This window comes from Ochotona princeps, chromosome 31 (assembly GCF_030435755.1).
Source record: "Ochotona princeps isolate mOchPri1 chromosome 31, mOchPri1.hap1, whole genome shotgun sequence".
NCBI lineage: Eukaryota > Metazoa > Chordata > Mammalia > Lagomorpha > Ochotonidae > Ochotona > Ochotona princeps.
The window spans coordinates 7,388,872-7,408,066 of record NC_080862.1 but is presented as its reverse complement, the minus strand read 5'-3'; the positions used below and the strand labels follow the sequence as shown (position 1 = coordinate 7,408,066).

Genomic DNA, 19,195 nt, shown 5'->3' with positions numbered 1-19,195 from the left:
CAGGTGACTTTGCTAAGCACTGTCCCACTACACTGCATGCTTCCAAAACCAGAAACAGAGTCACAGTGAGTTCCGTGCGTTGGTGCACCATACCGTGGATGGACTCTTTGAATGATGACAGCTTTATTTCTGTGGGCAATGGCATTGTGGTGCTCACACCATGGAGAAAGGAAGATAAGACTTAACAACCCTGCTTTTCCAGCACACCTGGGGGAGCCAGCTTCCCGTCCAGGTCACTGCACTCCGGAAACTTCAAACATTCAGATTTCAGAATGAGGGGAAAGCGTGGGACTCAGTTAGGCTACGTGGCTCTCTGAGACCTGGGTGCGTTAATTCCAAGAGCTTTTTATATTAAAGAGCCGGAGCTTCCCATCCTGTCTGCGGTTGCCCTGTCCTCTGCGTAGAGGATTGAGCAGGATCACAGCTCCCATTAGCACGGGGGAGGTTTCACATGTAAATCCCTTTACAGACCGAGAGCCCCAGGGTGTGGCCTTGCTGAGGAATCAGCACAACTTGGGTGTTAATTTTTTTTTCTGGTTTTTTGTTTTTTCTCCTAGAAAAATTGTACCCTTGGTGGCTGATCCTTGAAGCTGGTGGGGCGGGGGCAGCTGTCAGGCGGAGGGTTTTGCTTGCTTTTCTTTGTCGTCGGGGTTGTCCAGCATGCTCACTCTTTTCTCCAGCCTCTGCCTCCATTCTTCTCGGAGCCTGAGAGAGAGGAAGGAGGCATGCGTTTAGCAGAAGGACGTGTCTCCACTTCACGGATGCCTTTCTCTTGTTTTCAAGAATAGAGTTTCAAAATTTTACAACTTACTTTCATTTGTTGGAAAGATAGGACGGGGTCAGGCTGGTTCACTCCTCAGAGACCAACAGCAGTGGAGGCTGGGCCAGGCACTAGCCAGGAGCCCAGAACTCAAGTCTCCAGTGTGGGTGACAGCGACTCAACTATGTGAGCCACCAGGTGCAAGTTCACAGGAAGTTGGTCCTGGAAACAGGACCAGCACTCAGGCATTCTGAGCCCCTCCACCTCCAGCCACTGCCTTCTGCCTCCGGGCGGTGGCTCCACCTTGGCCCCATGGGGGATCTGATGACTCTCTCTCTGGGACTCATGGCACCATGTCCAGCGATCAAACCAGCTGCATCCTGCCACCCCTCATCCCTACCCCACAGCTCCACCTTCACAGCTACCGTATTTCAGGGAAACCTCAGCTAAAAGTAACAGCAAAGCAACGCACATACTTTCTCAGGGCGCTCCTCCCGAGTCGGTCCTCCTCTAGTTCGCGGTAACAGGTCTGTTTGTTAATTTCCTTCTCCCAGAAGCTCTTGAGCTCATCACAAGTTTCGCAGCAGAAGACCTCCCGGCGGATGTATTGATTGTTCATCTGAAATACATGAGAAAACATAGATCCCAGTCTATGTCCTTTGGAGTGACAGTAGATGAATATCAGAATAGACACAGTGACTGTAAACATGTTCGTAGTTTGAGTCCATTACCTCAACGGCCTATGAAGAAAGGAGGAGAGACAGAGAGGAAGATCTTCCATCTGCTGATTCACTCCCCAAGTGGCTGCAATGGCTGGAGCTGAGCCTATCCGAAGTCAGGAGCCAGGAGCCTTCTCTGGATCTGCCACGCGAGTGCAGGGTCCCAAGGCTTTAGGATGTCCTCAACTGCCTTCCCAGGCTACAAGCAGGGAGCTGGATGGGAAGCAGGGCAGCTGGGACATGAACTGGTGCCCATATGGCATCCAGGTGTGCATAAGGCGAAGACTTTAACCACTAGGCTACTGCTCTGGACCCAAGTTCCAGCACTTCAGTTCTGCTTTCTGCTGCTGCTCCTGGGAATTCCATGGGGAAGAGCCCAAGGATCTCCCTGCCCACTCTTGTAGAAGACCTGGGTAAAATTCCAACCTCCTAGATTTGGCCTGACTCAGCCTTAGTTGTGACAGTCATTTGGAAATTGAACTGGCAGATGGAAGATCTCTCTCTATTCCTCTGCTTTTTGAACGAATACATCCTAAAAAAAAAATGGTGGAGGGTAAGAAAATGCTGTAATGAAAGAAAGAAGTAAGGCCAAAGGGTAGAAGTGCCTGGCCGAGCCCCCTTCGGCCCCATAAAAGTCACAGCAAGTGCACTTAAGCCCTTCCCTGCACACGGAACCCACAGGAGGACCAGGGGCAAGCCCAGCATACAGCAGGTCCTTCACAACCTGCTGCCAGGTGTTCCTGGCACATGAAAAGAATGTGGCTCCTGAGTGCGCGCCGTGGAGATCCTGGGTGGCTTTGGCTGGAAAAACAGTGCTCTGAGTCAAGACAAAACATTCACCAAGGAACCCAACACCAGGTTGGCCAAAGACCCGACGGCAGGTGACCGGACACAGACAGAGGGCTTACACTTGTACCTCGTCAAGGATGCTGCTTCTACCCTTTGGCCTTACTTCTTTCTTCCTCAGCTTTTCTCCAAACCTTTTCCTTCTGCCTCCCCTGCAGGGAGCCCTCCCCTCTTATGCTTTCCCTATACCACCCTCCTTTCTCCTGGGTCACACCCCCCGGCCCTCCACTGCCACCTTTGCTGGCCAGAGGTACTATTGCTGTGTCATTTCCAAGGCAACTGACATCACATATTTGCATCTCATGTAGTCTCTGCCCCACCCGGTAAGGTTGCAAGCTATGCTCTGATAGACAGGACTGTGGGGGAGCGGAGAGCGGGACTTAGCACTATTGTGGCTTTGGGTGAGTAACTCCCTTTCATTACCAGTGGAGTAGAGTATATCTAGAGAAAAGTGTCTCCTAGATGGCCTGCCATTCACCTCCCCAAACAGCCATCCACCCACATGCTACACGCCTGTATTCAGGAAGCTCACAGTCTAATGTTCCACATTGGCAAGACTCAAAAAATGTTAACTGTTTAGCTAAGGCCCTAGAGTGCCTGGGTTCAATTTCCAACTTTGTCTCCTGATTCAAGCTTCCTACTGATGCGGATCCTGGGAGGTTGCAGTGATGCCTCAAGTACTTACATCTAAGCAACCCACAGGGGAGGCCTGAATTGAGTTCCTGGCTCCCAGCTATGACCCTGTCCAATCCCAGCCATTGACAGCATATTTGTAGTGAATCGGTGGATAGGAACTCTGCCTATAGGTCAAATAAATAAGCGAGGATGTTAAGGGACGTTGTTTGGCATGTGGGGTAAACTTACATCCCATATCAGAGTGGGTTTGATTCCTAGGACCAGCTCTATATTCCAGCTTCCTGGTAAGGTGTACTTGACGGCTAGAGTTAATGAATCCTTGACATACATATGAGAGGCTTAGAGTGTCTTTGTGGCTCAGGGTTTCAGCCTGGCGCAGCCGTGGTTGTTGTGGGTACTTCGGGGAGTGAACAAGCAAATGGGAGCTCACTCACTGTCTCTCTTTCCAATACATCTTAAAAATTGAAAACAATGTTAACTGAACTGGATCTACCTGCCCCCCCCCCCCCGACACATTTCTCTGGCCTGTAGCTTCCACACAACCCCAAGTGCTTTGCTTCTTCATTCAGCCTGTATTTAAAGTTTATTTATCTCTGTTGCCGGGCTGTCAGAATTAGAAAGCCTCAGATCACAGGGATAAGAGGCTTCCCATTTTGTCCAAGATCCAGTGTTGGAACACGTCCAGGGAGGCCTTTAGCAAAGCTCCTGGTGATGAGTTTCACCCTTATACCATTTAGGATGTGATCTTTGTGAGCTCTTCTGGTCAGGACTTATAATCACATTCACAGAGCAATGCTGGACATGTTTAAGAAATGTCTCTTACTAAAGTTGGCAGTTGCCACCGTCCCAACAATTGGACACAATCCTCCTGTGTTATTTCACAGCCTAGCCGTTTGTTTTCTTGGAAACCTGAGCTCCAGCTGCTAGGATTCTGACAACGTGTAGAGCTCCTGTAAGTGGCATTTGGGTGTAGATGAGCTGGGCTCTTCTCCTTTTCTCTCACTTTCCCCATGCTTTTCATGCGTGGCTCCCATGGGTGGCACAGGGGTAGCTGGTTTTGGCCACTTTGTGCCCTGGAGAATTCATAGCAATGTTAGAAAAAAAAAGCTTCTTGGGAGATAACAGAACACAGCAAGAGAGAGGAATAGAAGTGTTAACTTTCCCATGGAGGTATGGAGGGGGAAACCTTGACTCTGACCATTGTTCTGGCACCTGCACCTCCTGCAGGCTGAGATGATCAACTCTATGCTGTGTGCACATGGCGCTGCCCTGCTCGGGCTCCTGGGAGGATGCAAAGCCACTGTTTTCTCAGTTAGTCTCTCTCCGAGACCAGGAAAAAGGGAGGGCTGCTGTGATCTCTGGCGGGATGACTCAGTCATGTTTTCATTGTCACAAAAAAGAAGAAATACCAACAAAAGACACTAGTGGGTGCTGCAGAGCGCCGGAGAGCTGGGAGATAAAACCATTGTTCAACGGGAGGAAGTTCTCAAACTCAGGTGTGTCCATTCTGTTCTAGTGCAATTGAGGTTTTCTTTTTATATTAATCTAATTGCAAATCTTTACTGTCACCCCTTCTAATCACCTGTCATTTTCATCCCGACGTATGCAGAGGAGATGAAGCGATGAGCCTTCTCTGGTATATACCTGTGATCTTTTTGATGGCTTTTTAGTTCCCTCTAATCCTGGGTTTCTCTAAGAATAGGGTATTCCTTCCCTGCACCCCCCTTGGTATCCAAACAACTGTGTTGCCCTCAATGCCCAATGGCTCAAAAATCAGGAACAGCATATTAAAATAACTGCTGTGGCCAGAAACTCACACATATGAGTTATTCCGGTGGTTTTCATAAGGAGTATTTAGGAATAATATCTGTTCCCCCATCTCCCTTAAAATATATCAGGTTACTTGTGTTTATATTTTAGGTGCTCTGATGCTGATAAAATCAGGGGGTTAGAGAGAGCCATTTCTTAAGATAGGTGGGAGAGTAAGATGCATTGGTATGGAGAGCTGATACCCAGCCCTGGAGCCACAATGGGCAGTGGAAGCGAGTTCATGGATAGAGCCAGCCTGCCCACACTAAGGGGTCAAGTTAAGCCCACCTCGCCGATGGGCTGCCAGTGGATGGACTTGACCCTTATTTTTCCGCTCCTTAGGGCACACGCAACTAAACACCCCCAGCTTTCAAGGTGTGCCCTACAACTGAGCTTCAGTCCTCACAACCACCTCATTCTTACCCTCCGTTTACAGAGGAAGTACCAGCAGGCGCTGCTGAAAGCCTGGGTTTGACGGTGGTGGAGTTGGGATTGAAAATCTGTCTAGCTCCTAAGCTTGTGCTGTCATCGCATCACGCAGCTCGCCAGAGGGAAAGAGAACGGCTGGCCCATGGGAAGAGCCGAAGGCCGGGACAAGTGCGCATCCTGGTTCAATTTGCAATGAAATCATCCATTTTTGCCAAGGCAGGACTAGAGAGGCTTATTTCCCCCCAAGATGCATCAAGGCAAACTTCTCTGATACTTTGAGTCAGAAGGGCCCACTGTCACCAGTCACTTGTGCATCCCGATAAGAACCAAAAACACACCGGGTGACTCCTGATATTAGCGCTTTGTCAGTTGTGTCCTCCCCTCGCACCCTTCAGTTCCCCTCCGGTGGTCTTCCTCCCTCCTGGTGGAGGTCTGTCTAGGTCTGAGGTTTGCCCGGGTCCAGCTGTTCAGATGACACCAGCTGCCTATGGTCCTCACACCACACAGCTTCTGCTCCGTCCCACCATCATGCCCCGTGCACACAGTAGACCCGGCTCTCCTCTGACCTTCACAGGGAGAAGTTGTGGCGTGATGTGGAACTACTCCTCCTCTGTATAGCATCTTTTCCAGAAACATTTCGCATCACTTTTAATTTTTTGGTCTACAGCCTTCCTCACTAAATCAAGTAACTGCTATACTTATTAATAATAGAACTAATCACTTCAGTAGTGAAGTTTCAAAATGACCATTATTGGATGAATGGACACAATTGGAACATGCAAAATAAGATTCTGTGAAAGTTACATTTTTCAAAGATGACAGCTGTATTATGATTGTGCAAGAGTGAGAGTGTTCTTAGCAAGTAGGTAGACCCTGAAGTATTTAGAAGCGAAGGGTCATGGTGTATCAATCTATTCTCAAATGATTCCGAAGAAATATACAAATAGATAAGGGAAGCAAGGCTGAAATGGTGTTGGAAATAGCAAATGAAACATGAAATTATTTCTAGGTAACATTAAAAATTACTTTTTTCTCAAAAAAAATTAAAAGAACTACTTTTATCTCTTTTCAAAAGAAAATCTGCAATTTATTCTGCTCCTTTTTCTGACTTCTACGTAGGAACTCCAACACCCTCCATCAACCCTGAACACATGCCACCCTTAAAAATCTCTGGGTGCTACGTGTCATATAGTGCTGAAAAGTAAGAAAGACTTTAAAATGGTAGTTTTTTTCAAATGAAAACTACTTAGCAATGCCAACCAATATGCAATATACAACATCGGAATAATTTCAGCAACAAAACAGATAGCATAACCCAAAGAACAAACTCAACTTTGTAGAAATGATTGACAAACAGAGGGGAAAAGAACAACTATTGCTTTCAGAAGAATTCTAATGGATAAATGTAGAAGAAATCGGAGAGAGAAAAAGACCTAGAACACCTCCTTGGTCGTGGCGGCAGGCAGAATCCACTGGTGAAGGGCAAATGAAGACATGAAACTCGAAATCTCAAAACCTCATAAATATCTACCCAAAAGCTGTGTTAGTTACTGTGATGGTTTTCCCAAATGAACACAAATTCTTTGGTGTTCGTCCTCCCCCCCAGGAGATGAAGCTGAGTTTCCCAGCCACGAAGACAGGGAAGCCCTGGTGAGCAGAGGGGCAGGGAAGAATAAGATCTTGACAGTGGAGAAACAAATACCACCTTCGCCTTCACCTAGTGGTTACGGGCCACATCACCAGGAGCGGGTCTTGTTGGTAGGAGCCGCCGCTGGTGGGACAGATCATGTTGCCTCGCAGAGTAACTCCTCTAAGTCCGGAAGGCTAAAGTCTATTTGTGAGAAAACTGAAGATGAACTCAAAGACAGGGAGGGGCCTTCTACAAAACACCTGACCAGTCCTCATTAAAAGTGTCAAGGTCATGAAAGAGAAGAGTGAAAAGCTATTGCTGTTTGGAGGAGAGCAGGAGATATGCTAAGAGGATACTTCAAAAAGGGTTTGAAAACATAAAACTGGAAGTTTATTTTGGTACAAAAAAGTTTCAAAGTTCACACATAGCTTTTTTATGATATGTATTTCCATGAACTTGTTGAAGACTTTTCATATATGATAGATATAATATACATGTATGCATATGATTATGTATTTTTTGCTGATTTAGGATTTAAAGCATTACATTGACATTTTATTTACATTATAGATTTGTGCTATATATATTATACACACAAATGTATATATCTATACACATACACACATGATATATATATATATAATGCTAAAAAAACTTGGCAGTGAATACTGTCTACAGTAAATTTTATGGTACCAATGTTAATTTTATATTTCTGATAAACATTCCATTGCTTTATAAGATGTTAACATTAGAGAAAGCTGATTGACAGCTGTATAGGAACATGCTGTACTGTCTGCAAATTTTTTAAATATAAAAAACTTCAAAAAATATTTTTAAAGGCTTTTTAAAAGCCTTTACACCAAGGCTTACATGTCCTTGGTATTACAGAGAGGTGTCAACTATGGGTCGTTCTCTGGTCGGAGGATGTTTTCATTGTGTGTGTATATGTATGTATATATCTTGTCCTGGAGCCAGCAGCATCCTGGACCCCAGCGCTGCCTTCATGATGGAGAAGTCCTAGATTAGGAGTTAGCATGCAGAAGTAATATGGCTAATTCCTTGAATGCAGTCTCTGTTTTCTGTCAAATGGAATAATGCATACTCTCACAAAGCTAAGTAGTTTTCATTTGAAAAAAACTACCATAACTGAAAGCTTTGCACCTTACACAGTGATTCACAAAATCCTGAATTGTCTAATATATCCATGCTGCTGGTTACCTGTAAACCAGAGGCCACACACTCAACAGCCTATAGGATACATAGTTAAAACACAACACTACAGATAAAACAAACACCACCCTGGGCACTAATGGTCACTGCAGTGTATGTCCAGTTGCGGCCAGAAGGGAACTGGGAAGCTGCTTGTCTCATCCTGCATGTATGGAGACATCATTGGTTGCCCAATTCCACCGGGGTGCTTGCAACTAGACTCTTAGTTACTACTGTCATGACTTAGTACGGTGCCTTTTGGGTAGTTTGTCCAATGGACAAAGAACCTATATGTTCCCTTATGTTGACACCATTCATCCAGTCAGTCAAAATTCTCCAGAGGATTTCAAGGAAAATGTGATCGCTTCTACAGAGAATTTTATATACTGCTGCTATGAAAAACCTTTGGGAAGATAAGCCAGCCAAATTACATTTGGTTAAAATATCATTTCTCCTCTTTCCACCAACGGCCAGCCACGTGGGAATCTGAATTTCACTAATCAGCATTATTTTTTTTTGTCTTAATATAAAATGGGCTCTTTTTCATAGGGTGGACTCTAGTTGAGCTCTGATTTCCACCAGATAATTGTGTTTTCAGAAACATCTCTTTCATTTATAAAACGAAACAGAGCCCTATCAGTTATTCCTGTTGAGAGAGAATAAAGTCTTGGTGACGACGGCCCCATATTTGACATTTCAGAAAGTTCCAGGAATGTAAAACTGAAAGTACAAGTCTCACTCAAGTTTTACTCAACTCCTTGCTAACTGCTACTAGTTCATCACATTTCTTTTGCCAATAGGACTAAAGTACACCTGTCAGTCTGCAATTTTTTTTTTCACTTAATGAATTAAGACTTTCCCAGCATACATAGTCTTTCATGGCTATGCAATTATCTGAAATGAATAGGCCGTATTTATTAAATTATTCTTGTATTGATGGACTTTTAAATCCAACTCCATTTGAGTCTTTTACAAAGAATTCCAAAGTGAATACTATCCATTCTTCACATTTAAGAGTGTAGAATAATTCTTCGAACTGTAGGCCAAAGTTCACCTCCCTTAGAATGTTCGGTGTGCAATGCTGTCTTTCCCTGTATATTTGTGTGAGAGTTGGAATGGTTTGTGCACCTTGAAGTACTTTTTTTTTTTTATATATAAAGTTACTTCTAGCCTCCCAAAGGAAGAAAAGAGCAGGTTGTTAATGTATTAGCCTCATAGTGAAAAGACATAAGCACAGCTTGAGGTCTTTGAGGATTTTGGAAAAGATACTGTGCTTTAAAGTCTGTGAATTGCAGGACTGGATCTGAAGGTTTCACAAGCTCTCGACTTCAACAGTCAGGAAAGTCTTCGACATTAAGATCCAGGGCATAAGCTGTGTCTTCAAAACACAGGGCTTTGTATTTCGGTTTCTTTACTCTCAAATGAGTGTAGCTGGTTGCCTTGCACATACGTGGATGGAAAACATCAACAACTAGGTGGGTCTGCAGCGGAAGGGGGCTGATTGATGATAAAGGCACAAAATGGCACGTCTCTGCCTCACCCTCCAAAGAAGTGATTTGTAACTAGAGTTTACAACTCTTGGGGCAAGTCGTTGGACTTGGAACATCACTATCAGTCGGAAGATTCAGTTCCAATCGTATTCCTTGCATTTACTGACTTACTGAAAGAATACTAGAATTCACCTTCAAGTCTATTTTAAATAACATCAGTTGAATCACATATTTATTGAACTTGGATTTCATGAGGGTCATGTACTTCTGTCTATCCAGTAAGAAGCTAAAGAATAGTTAACTATTTAAACTAAAGCAAGAACAAAGTTCTACAGCTAAATTCCCAGTCCCATGTTACTCAGACAATGAAAACCCCCCAACTGAAGATGAATTTCCCTAACCACCAGCTTCCTAAGATGCTCCTGTGGTCTGATACTCTTATAAGATAGATTGCTGAACTTGATTAACCTTGAAGTCTCACTCAATGAGACTGCTATCTGTTTTTTTTTTTTTTACAGTCTTCAACTGACATTTAGGAAACAATGGAAAAATCAGAAATGGAAAACATCTGTTAAATTACTCCCAGTTGGTGCAAGATGGAGTGTTCCAGGTCAAGGGTTAATGAATCCAAGTGAGTAACAAAGAACACAGAGTGGTACCTTCTTCAATTCCCAAGCCAAAATCTGAACTGTAGCTGAAATACAAAGTCAACACACTGTACCTTCAAGATGACCTTGTAGGTGAGCAGACAGCCTGGCTCCTGCCTCCTCAGAGCCCTGGTTTGCGAAGACCACAGATGCTGTTCAGAAATCTCATTGTTGCAGCTTTTTATATGTGGAGCGCAAGAGATGCCGAAATCCCTGAGCCTTTCGAGGTCATTTGAGCCAAATTAGTAGCAGAATCAGACCATTTTTTCAGGGACATTGTAGCCTTTCCATGTGGTGAAAGATGGCTCTAAACAAATTCCGTGTCTTGCTAACCCAACTCTCCCCTGGGCGGGCGAGCTTCTGTTTTGGCAGGTCCCATGAGTGCTATGACTTGGCCTCAACCAGGAGAGATGATGCTGGACATGCACAGGATTATCTCTGTGCCTTGCTCCTCTGTGACTTGTGAAAAGCCACCGTCTGCCCCTTGGTGTGTAAGGGGGACTGGAATGGTGGGACGAGTCACACTTGGGTGTAACGTTACAGGAAGACTTAGAGAGGCAGCTTGTTCTTTGGAGCTATTAATCCTTGCCTGGAATCTGGTGATGACATGTCGTGGTCTGCTGGGTTCTCCACCACTTGGTGCAAGAATTGACCCCTGGGGAGTGTTTTCCAATAAAATGCATCCAAGTGAGATCGACTTCTCATTTTAGAGTGGCACTTATCCCATTTTGGAGGAGCACATTTTGTCCTTAGGAAAACATTTAGAAAACTCACTCATCTGAAAACAGAAATAGCTCTGGTTTTCATCAAATCCCTTGACTGTGCTACTAATTGCATACTCATTACCTGGCTCAACGGATAATAAATTTTAACTTACATTACACATGACAACCTCGCCTAATGTTGATGTCCAGATTTTATCTTGCTGAAGTGATTCTATTTAATGTCAAGTCTGTGAAATTATCTCAATGAACTCATTTACTTTAAATTGTATTTATACCCACGATCTATTGAAAGTCAGCGTTCCGTCTGTCCGCTGCTGCCCCCGTCGGGCAGGCGCTGTGCCCCGGGCTCGGGCTATATCTGTCTTTGTCTTTTTCCTTCCGCATCAGACAGCTCCTGGTGTCGACCCCTAGCGCGCAAGCGGGATGCGCGGCTTGGGGGCCGGAGGGGGTGCGGAGAGCCAGGGGCATCCCCTCTATGGTCCTCTCCTGGGGTTAGGGGTGCAAGGACGCAGCGCGCCGCGCAGCCTTGGTCTACTTGGTAGTTCCACTCAGAGCGTGGTACCCGGGTCTGGGTGGAGGAGATTGGCAGAGAGGGAAACGCACAGTAGGCCAAACCACCTGCTAGTGAGTGGCCTGGGCAGGGGCGGGTGCGAGCTGGAAGGCGCGGCTTTTTTCCCCCCCTCTACGTGCATAAAAATAAATATACCCAATCTAATAGTAAAATTAAATTTTACAGGAAAGCTTTTTTTTTTAATAAGGAGAGTTAATTCTGAAAACTATGTTTACAGGGTGCCACTTACACAAAACCAACAATTCAAAGAGAAAATACAATGAAAATGTTTCCAAGGGGTTTAATGAGATCACAGAAGTGTTTCATGTATGTATACACACACATTACTTCTGTTCAAAAATACGGAGAAATAAAATAATTAGAAAATAATTAATCTCTTCTCTTTTGTCATAGCTACTCCAAAAACTGTGCAATTATTTTAATTGCATGTTATTCCTCAGCATTTATTTAAGCCATTACAAGGATTCCAAGTGAAAGTTTATCAAAATATGTCTTTTAAAAAATTATGTATTTAGGGGCCCGGCGGCGTGGCCTAGCGGCTAAAGTCCTCGCCTTGAACGCGCCGGGATCCCATATGGGTGCCGGCTCTAATCCCGGCAGCTCCACTTCCCATCCAGCTCCCTGCTTGTGGCCTGAGAAAGCAGTTGAGGACGGCCCAAAGCTTTGGGACCCTGCACCCGCGTGGGAGACCCAGAAGAGGTTCCTGGTTCCTGGTTTCAGATTGGCATAGCACTGGCCGTTGCACTCACTTGGGGAGTGAAACATCGGACGGGAGATCTTCCTCTCTGTCTCTCCTCCTCTCTGTATATCTGACTTTCCAATAATAATAAATCTTTTTAAAAATTATGTATTTATTATTGGAAAGTCAGATTTACAGAGGAGAAAAACAGAGACGAAGGAGCTTCCATGCACTGGTCCCCCAGGCCACAGCAGGGAGCTGGAAAGGACGTGGAGCAGCCAGGACAGGAACTGATGTCCATATGGGATCCCAGCGCATGCAAGGTGAGGACTTTAGCCACTAGGCTGTGACACCGGGCCCCAAAATATGTCTTATGTGTTAATCTCCATTTGGCTGTTAGGAATTCTGCAAACATTTACCCAGTATCCTTACGTGGAACTGTGTACCTTTAGCAAACTATTTTTTTTTGAGATTTATTTATTTTTATTGGAAAGTCAGATATACAGAGAGGAGAAGAGACAGACAGGAACATCTTCTGTCCGCTGATTTACTCTGCAAGTGGCCACAGTGTCCGGAGCTCTGATCCAAAGCCAGGAGTCAGGAGCTCCTGGGTCTCCCAAGCAGGTGTACGGTCCCAAGACTCTAGGCCATCCTTGACTGCTTTCCCAGGCAACAAGTAAGGAACTGCATGGGAAGTGGGGCTGCAGTGACATAAACTGGTGCCCATATGGGATCCCTTCCATCCTCTCCCCTCCCCTCCCCACTTCCCCTCCCTTCCCCTCCCCTCCTGTCCACATGCAAGGCAAGGACTTTAACTGCTAGGTTACTGCGCCTGGCCAGCAAACTATTCTTTAAAGAACGAACATTTCTAGGTCATTTGTGAATCAACCCAGGTTTTAGTATATGGATGCCCACATTTTGCTCTTGCTTCTTGGTTGAGAGGACGGTGGCAGAGTGGCAGAATTGGGATTTGAACCGAGGCTCCAAGGATGTAGTCTCCCCCTCCCGCACTGGTGCAAAACGGAGCCAAGTTACACGTGTGTTGTCGCTTTTTCAGCATCCAGCCTGGATACCAGACTTGTAAAATCTTTCTCTCCTGTCGTGTGTGATGGCTTCTAGCTCCTCTCCATTTTAAATTTTTATTCTCATTTTCATTTTTAAACCTGATTCTACAGAAATTGTCCTTCCGAATGCACAGCATAGTGGCTACCCAATGATAGCTTATGGTTCAAGGCCATGAGCCAGGAAGTCTTCCAGTATTTTCTGATGGGTCTATGTGTGGGTGAAAGATACATTCCAAAATTTAGGCCATGTACAAATCTGTCCCAGTTCTTGATTGTCACCGCAGCTCGTGTCTGGTGCCACCTGGGTAACTTGGCATCTTGCTGCATTTGGAGTGTGATAAACACCAGATGTTGGAGTCTGCTGCTGGCATGAGCAGGAGTATGCTCTAAAACAATGAGAAAAAGGGGCCTGCATCGTGGCACCAAGAGTTAAGCTGCCTCCTGCAATGCCGCATCCACATTGGAGCTCCGGCTGTTTCTTTTGTTTAAATTGTTTTATTCATATAAGCACATTTCACAATACACGAGCCTCTTCTGGATCTCCCAGTGTCTGTGAAGGGTCCCTAGGCTTTGGGCTGTCCTTGACTGCTTGCCCAGGCCACAAGCGGAGTGCTGGAGGGGAAGTGGAGCAGCCAGGACATGAACCAGCTGGATCTGTCTTTTGCTTTTCCAGCTTGCGCCGCTGTGAGCTTCAGATGAACCATCTGCCTTGGCTGCTGGGGTAGAAGAAGGAAATGGAAACCTCACTTGCAGTGAAGAGCAGATTATCCATCGCCCATCATCTGGGCAACTGGTATGTCCTGGGAACTGCTTTCCCACAAGTAGTGAAATTAGACTATTTCTGTGAACTTGAACTGTTGGTAAAACTCGGCCCCTACAGACTAACACTCCTCCCAGGTTACTCCCATGGCCAATTGAAGGGGCATTAAATAGCACAGCCTTTGAACTCCCTCTAGAGGCTGCTTTAATATCTACTCCTGAGACAAAATTCCCACATAGCAATCTGACATGTTAATAATACTGTATACGCAGGCGTCTCCCTGGAGGGCTCCCAGGACGGCTGAATTCTTTCAGAGTTGATCTTAGCTGACAACTATCATCTTACAAGTTGCAACTTCTGTTTTTCCATTTATTTTATGTGAAAGGCAGATTTTGCAGAGAGAGAATGAGAGAAACAGAAAGAGGCCTTCCATCCATTGGTTCTTTGCCCGGATGACCTCAACAGCCATGGCTGAGCCGATCTAAGCCTGGAGCCACGAGCCAGGGGCCACTTCCAGGTCTCTCATGGGGGTTGCAAGGTCCCAGGGACTTGGGCCAGCCTCTTCTGGTTTCTCAGACCATAAGCAGAGAGTTGGATGGGAAGTGGAGCAACCAGGACACAAACCAGCATCCTATACGGGATGCTGGTGCCGCAGGGCAGAAGATAAGCCTCTTGTGTCACCGTATCACCCCTGGTTCATTATAACATTAAATAATGTCCCTGGGATGACTTTTTAGCATCCATATTTGAACATGGGCTGCATGTGAAAACTGGTTTGCTAATGTGCACAGTCAATGGACTTTCTTTCTGTTTCTTTTTCTTTTCTTTCTTTCTTTCTTTCTTTCTTTTACAATTAATGAGACTTCAATCAGGTTTATGTGGAGTTGATACCACTAAGAGATAAAGGATTTTTAAAAATTGATTTACTTTCATTGGAAAGTCAGACATACAGAGAGGAGGAGAGACAGAGAGGAAGATCTTCCATCCGCTGATTCACTCCCCAAGTGGCCAGAATGGTCAGAACTGCACTGGTCCAAAGCCAGGAGTCAGGAGCTTCTTCTGGGTCTCCCACACGCAGGTGCAAGGTCCCAAGGCTTTGGGCTGTCCTCGACTGCTTCCTCAGGCTGCAAGCGAGGAGCCGGATGGGAAGCAGGGCTGCTGGGACACGAACCGGCACCCATATAAGATTCAGCCACATGCAAGGTGAGGACTTTAGCTGCTAGGCTACCGCACCGGGCCGGAGAGAAAGAATTGTTAACAAACACAGTAACAAATGGATGCGATTGATATGAGGCATTATTCTGTCCATATCATTATTAGTTTTGTTGTTTGTGTATTCTTGGCGTATCGCAATTACACACAGAGCCAGAGCTGTACAGTACAAGAGCACCTGAAGAGGAAGATATGTTATTATATGTTTTATCTAAAACAGATTGGACTTTGGCACTGGCTGGAAGAAGGCACCTCTGCCTGTATTTTAGGAAAAGCTCCCATTTTACTGCACAGCTCCACCTCTATGAACAGTGTATCAAGGTAAACCAAGCACTTAGTGGCAACCAAAGGCATTAGCTGAGCCAGTCCGAAGCCAGGAGCCAGGAGCTTCCTGCAGGTTCTCTTGCATGCGTGCAGGGGCCCAAGGACCTGAGCTAGCCATCACTGTATTTTCAGGCCACAAACAGAGAGCTGGATAGGAAGTGAAGCAGCCAGGACATGAACTGATGCCCGGACGGGATGCTGGCACTTGCAGGTGGAGCATTAGCCTGTTAAGCCACCATTCTGACCCCATAAAAAAAGCTTTAATTAGGACTGGAAAACCCTTCAGTCGGGCCAGAGCAAAAGTTTGATTGACTGGTTCTCTGCCTTGCAAATGCCAGGATCCCATGTGGGCGCAAATTTTGGCCATTGCAGCCACTTTTGGAGCAAACCAGCAAATGATCTTTCTGTATCTCCTTCTTTCTACAAATCCCACCTTTCTGAGAAAAATAAATACATCTAAAAAAAAAAAGAAAGAAAGAAAACCCTTCAGTCACATCCCCTTTTATGGGGATGCAAAATTCTGTGGAAATAAGAATATGTATAATATGCATCTAGTTACATGTATTATACATATATGTACATATATCAATATGTCAGCTTTCCATCTCCAATGCCTACACCATAATATGTAAGTAAGATAACTCAAAAACACTGAGACACTAAAAATCAAAAACCTCATTTTAGACCTTCACATTCCTGAGGAATAATATTAACAGTGCGAAGGCCTATCTTAAGGTCGTTTGTTATGGTCTGGCCCTCCATGTTACCTATTGGAACAATACAAGTTAGATTTCATTATGTCGTGTCTAAAACTGCAACCAAGATCACTATTACTGCCTTCAAAACATGAACAGCTGGTTCTTGCCTTAGTCCACAACTGCCAGCTTTTACGAGAGGTGACACATTTCAACGTGAGGTCTTAGGAACGGCTGTCTCAAACTTTACCAACTTAACTTACGGACAATCAATGAACACTGTCTCTATCGATGTTTAAGTATAAACATGTGCATCCTGACAGTTTGTTCAAAATTTAAAATTTTTATTGGTTGAATGAAACTGACAAGGTATGGAAAATATGTCAATATTACTAAGATTTTTAGATGAAGTTCTGCCTCATCAGTTCACTGGCAACGTTTCAAATCAGTGTGTGAAACTACAGTGTCACTGGCCTATACTGCAGGTGATTTTTTTCACAGGTAGCTATAAGAAAGCACAAGGGCCCCTGACTGGAAATAAGTAGTCTCCCCCTCATCCCCCCCTTTTTTTTGTCTCTGGTCCTTACTACTCCATAAAAACCTAGAGCCTCATGTCTCTTTAAAAATGGGCCCTGTGGGGCCCGGCGGCGTGGCCTAGCGGCTAAAGTCCTCGCCTTGAAAGCCCCGGGATCCCATATGGGCGCCGGTTCTAATCCCGGCAGCTCCACTTCCCATCCAGCTCCCTGCCTGTGGCCTGGGAAAGCAGTTGAGGACGGCCCAAAGCTTTGGGACACTGCACCCGCATGGGAGACCTGGAAGAAGTTCCTGGTCCCGGCATCGGATTGGCACGTACCGGCCCGTTGCAGCTCACTTGGGGAGTGAAACATCGGATGGAAGATCTTCCTCTCTGTCTCTCCTCCTCTCTGTATATCCGGCTTTCCAATAATAATAAAATCTTTAAAAAAAAAAATTTCAATATTAAAAAAAAAAAAAAATGAGCCCTGTGGTAATACATACGCACAAATCCTTACACCGCTTCCACCCTTTCCAGCTTTGTAGTGAATTGCCTCAACATGGCTGCTGTCTTCTCTTGGCCGTTGGTCAAGTTCTTCACAAAAGAATTTTATCAAGTTCTAGCGGGTTATGGCTCTGCGGCATCCCGCCCCCTTTCAGCACATCTGGATGACTTTGCTCAACTCACTTCATTTCTCTAAGCCTGGTATTCCCCCTAGCTCGTCTAGCTTGTCATGGTTTTGATGCTTTGAATCCAAAAGCCTTACTGTGCCCGTTACTTTTGCGCTCGGATATGTCTTGACGTCTTTGTGCGTGAAATCCCACAGCTACTATCTGGGATGCTTCTAGGTCAAGTCTTAACTCGAATCCACCCTCTTGATATTTCTTTCTGTTCCTGTCTGGGGGCCTGTGGCTGAAGCAAAGCAGGAGGAGGAGCTGGGGCTGGGAAGATGGCTCTGCACTTGGCCGGAGCTCCTGCCTGCGGCTCTGGACCGCAGCCCGCTGATGGCCGCCGCGCCGGCGCCGGCTGCACGGGTGCCCCGACTCGGCGGCGGAGCGGGAAGAAGACGGGCAATCCTGGGCACGCTTGCCTGCCCGGAGCCCGGGCTGGGGCGGCGAGAAGAACCGGTGGTGATTAAAAACCGGCCCGGACGCCCAGGATGTGCTGCCGCTGCCCCACCGTGCAGGAGAGGAGGGAGACGTGGCGCTCGGCGCTCCCAGCCCTGGAAATGGTGTCAGGCGGCTGGAACTGCGCCCCGGAGCGGCCGTGACCGCTTCCCTCGGCCGCAGGACGGCCGTGACCGCCTCTCCCAGCGGCTCCTCCCGCACGGCGATGCCTCAGTCTCCGCTCCCGGGCGCCCTGAGAGGAGAGCTCTCCGGATTTTCAGCACCACGTTCCTCTGCATCCGGTTTTGCCCCGTGCACCCTCGAACGCCATTTTCAACAAAGCCATGGATGTGGATCCCCACCCCGTGTATCCCTGCAGACCTGTAAGAAATCCTTCTCAGAACAGGCATCCAGTGTTTTTCTAGAGTGTGGGGGAGCAGTATGCTCAGCCACCGATTTAAATTATTTATGTAAACTAGCAGTATCTACTCAACTGGGATGCATCATCACGCAACGTAGAAGGCAAATGCTAAATAATCTTTCGCACACACAAGCTGACGCGTGAATACAAATATTTTTACGGTACAAAATAGGTGAATATACACACCAAAAAAAAATAAATATAGAAATAAATATCAAAATGTGCACGTCTCCATAGCAAAGCTGAAAAGAGCCCCCCACAGGATCTCATTTCCACGCAGAAATCTGCTCTTTTCCACTGCCAACAGGGGTACAAAGCTTCACCGAGGTCCCCCTCCCCGTGTGGCAACTGGCTTGGCCTTTGGTGCCCAGGGCAATGTCCTTTTGAAGGAGAAAGTCCAAGTTCCTTCGTGGAACTGTGAGGTGTCACAGTCTCTCCAGGTCTCTGAGACTTGTATTAAGGATCTTCTTAGAACTCCCGAGTCAGCTCCGTGCATCGGGGGTGGAGACTGTTGGTCTAAACCTTTTCTGGGCTCTGAATTCAGTGAAAGAGTGAAGTGATGCCTGGATGCTGGGGGGCAGGAGGTGCCTCTGCCTTGAATGGAGTGGATCCCAAGCTTCTGAGGAGTTCTGAGAGCCCAACCTCAGTGTCAGAGACTGGCAGGTCTGCAATGGAGAGCAAGCCATTTTTTTTTCTTATTCTCACTGAAACTGGAAAAATCCACCAGGGGACCCTCCATAGGGTGGGTTTTATGCCACAGTGCTATTCTGAAAGGCCATTCTGGTTTTCTTAAATTCTAAAAACTGATTTAGAGAATGTGACTGTTGTCCAAGGCTCAGTTTTCTCTCCCGAGGGCCATGGTGAGCAGTCTGTGAGATCGAAGACGCTCCACCGTTTAAAACTTTCGAGCCATAAAAGCTTGTAAGGTTTGTGAAGAGAAGCTACCTCC

At 46.0% G+C, this 19,195-nt stretch overlaps 1 protein-coding gene across 2 annotated transcripts; it reads right to left on the bottom strand.

The window, feature by feature from the left end:
* Positions 1–535: 535 nt before the first annotated feature.
* FAM240B (family with sequence similarity 240 member B) lies at positions 536–17,281 on the bottom strand. 2 transcript variants are annotated; one of them, XM_058657366.1, is made up of 3 exons: positions 17,237–17,281; positions 1,237–1,379; positions 536–705 (listed from the first exon to the last, which is right to left on the bottom strand). In XM_058657366.1, the coding sequence occupies exons 2-3, from the start codon at positions 1,377–1,379 to the stop codon at positions 612–614; spliced, it is 237 nt and encodes a 78-aa protein (XP_058513349.1). In that variant the 5' UTR covers positions 17,237–17,281; the 3' UTR covers positions 536–611. The 2 variants fall into 2 exon arrangements, with proteins under 2 accessions (XP_058513349.1, XP_036352685.2); XM_036496792.2 differs by lacking the exon at positions 17,237–17,281 and adding an exon at positions 10,250–11,149.
* Between the last annotated feature and the right edge of the window lie 1,914 nt (positions 17,282–19,195).

Excerpts from the sequence above, each read along its gene's own strand:
- FAM240B (XM_058657366.1), bottom strand. The coding sequence starts at position 1,379 with ATGAACAATCAATACATCCGCCGGGAGGTCTTCTGCTGCGAAACTTGT. Across the intron at positions 706-1,236 it reads GGGAGGAGCGCCCTGAGAAA|GCTCCGAGAAGAATGGAGGC; the intron begins GTATGTGCGTTG and ends CCTCTCTCTCAG.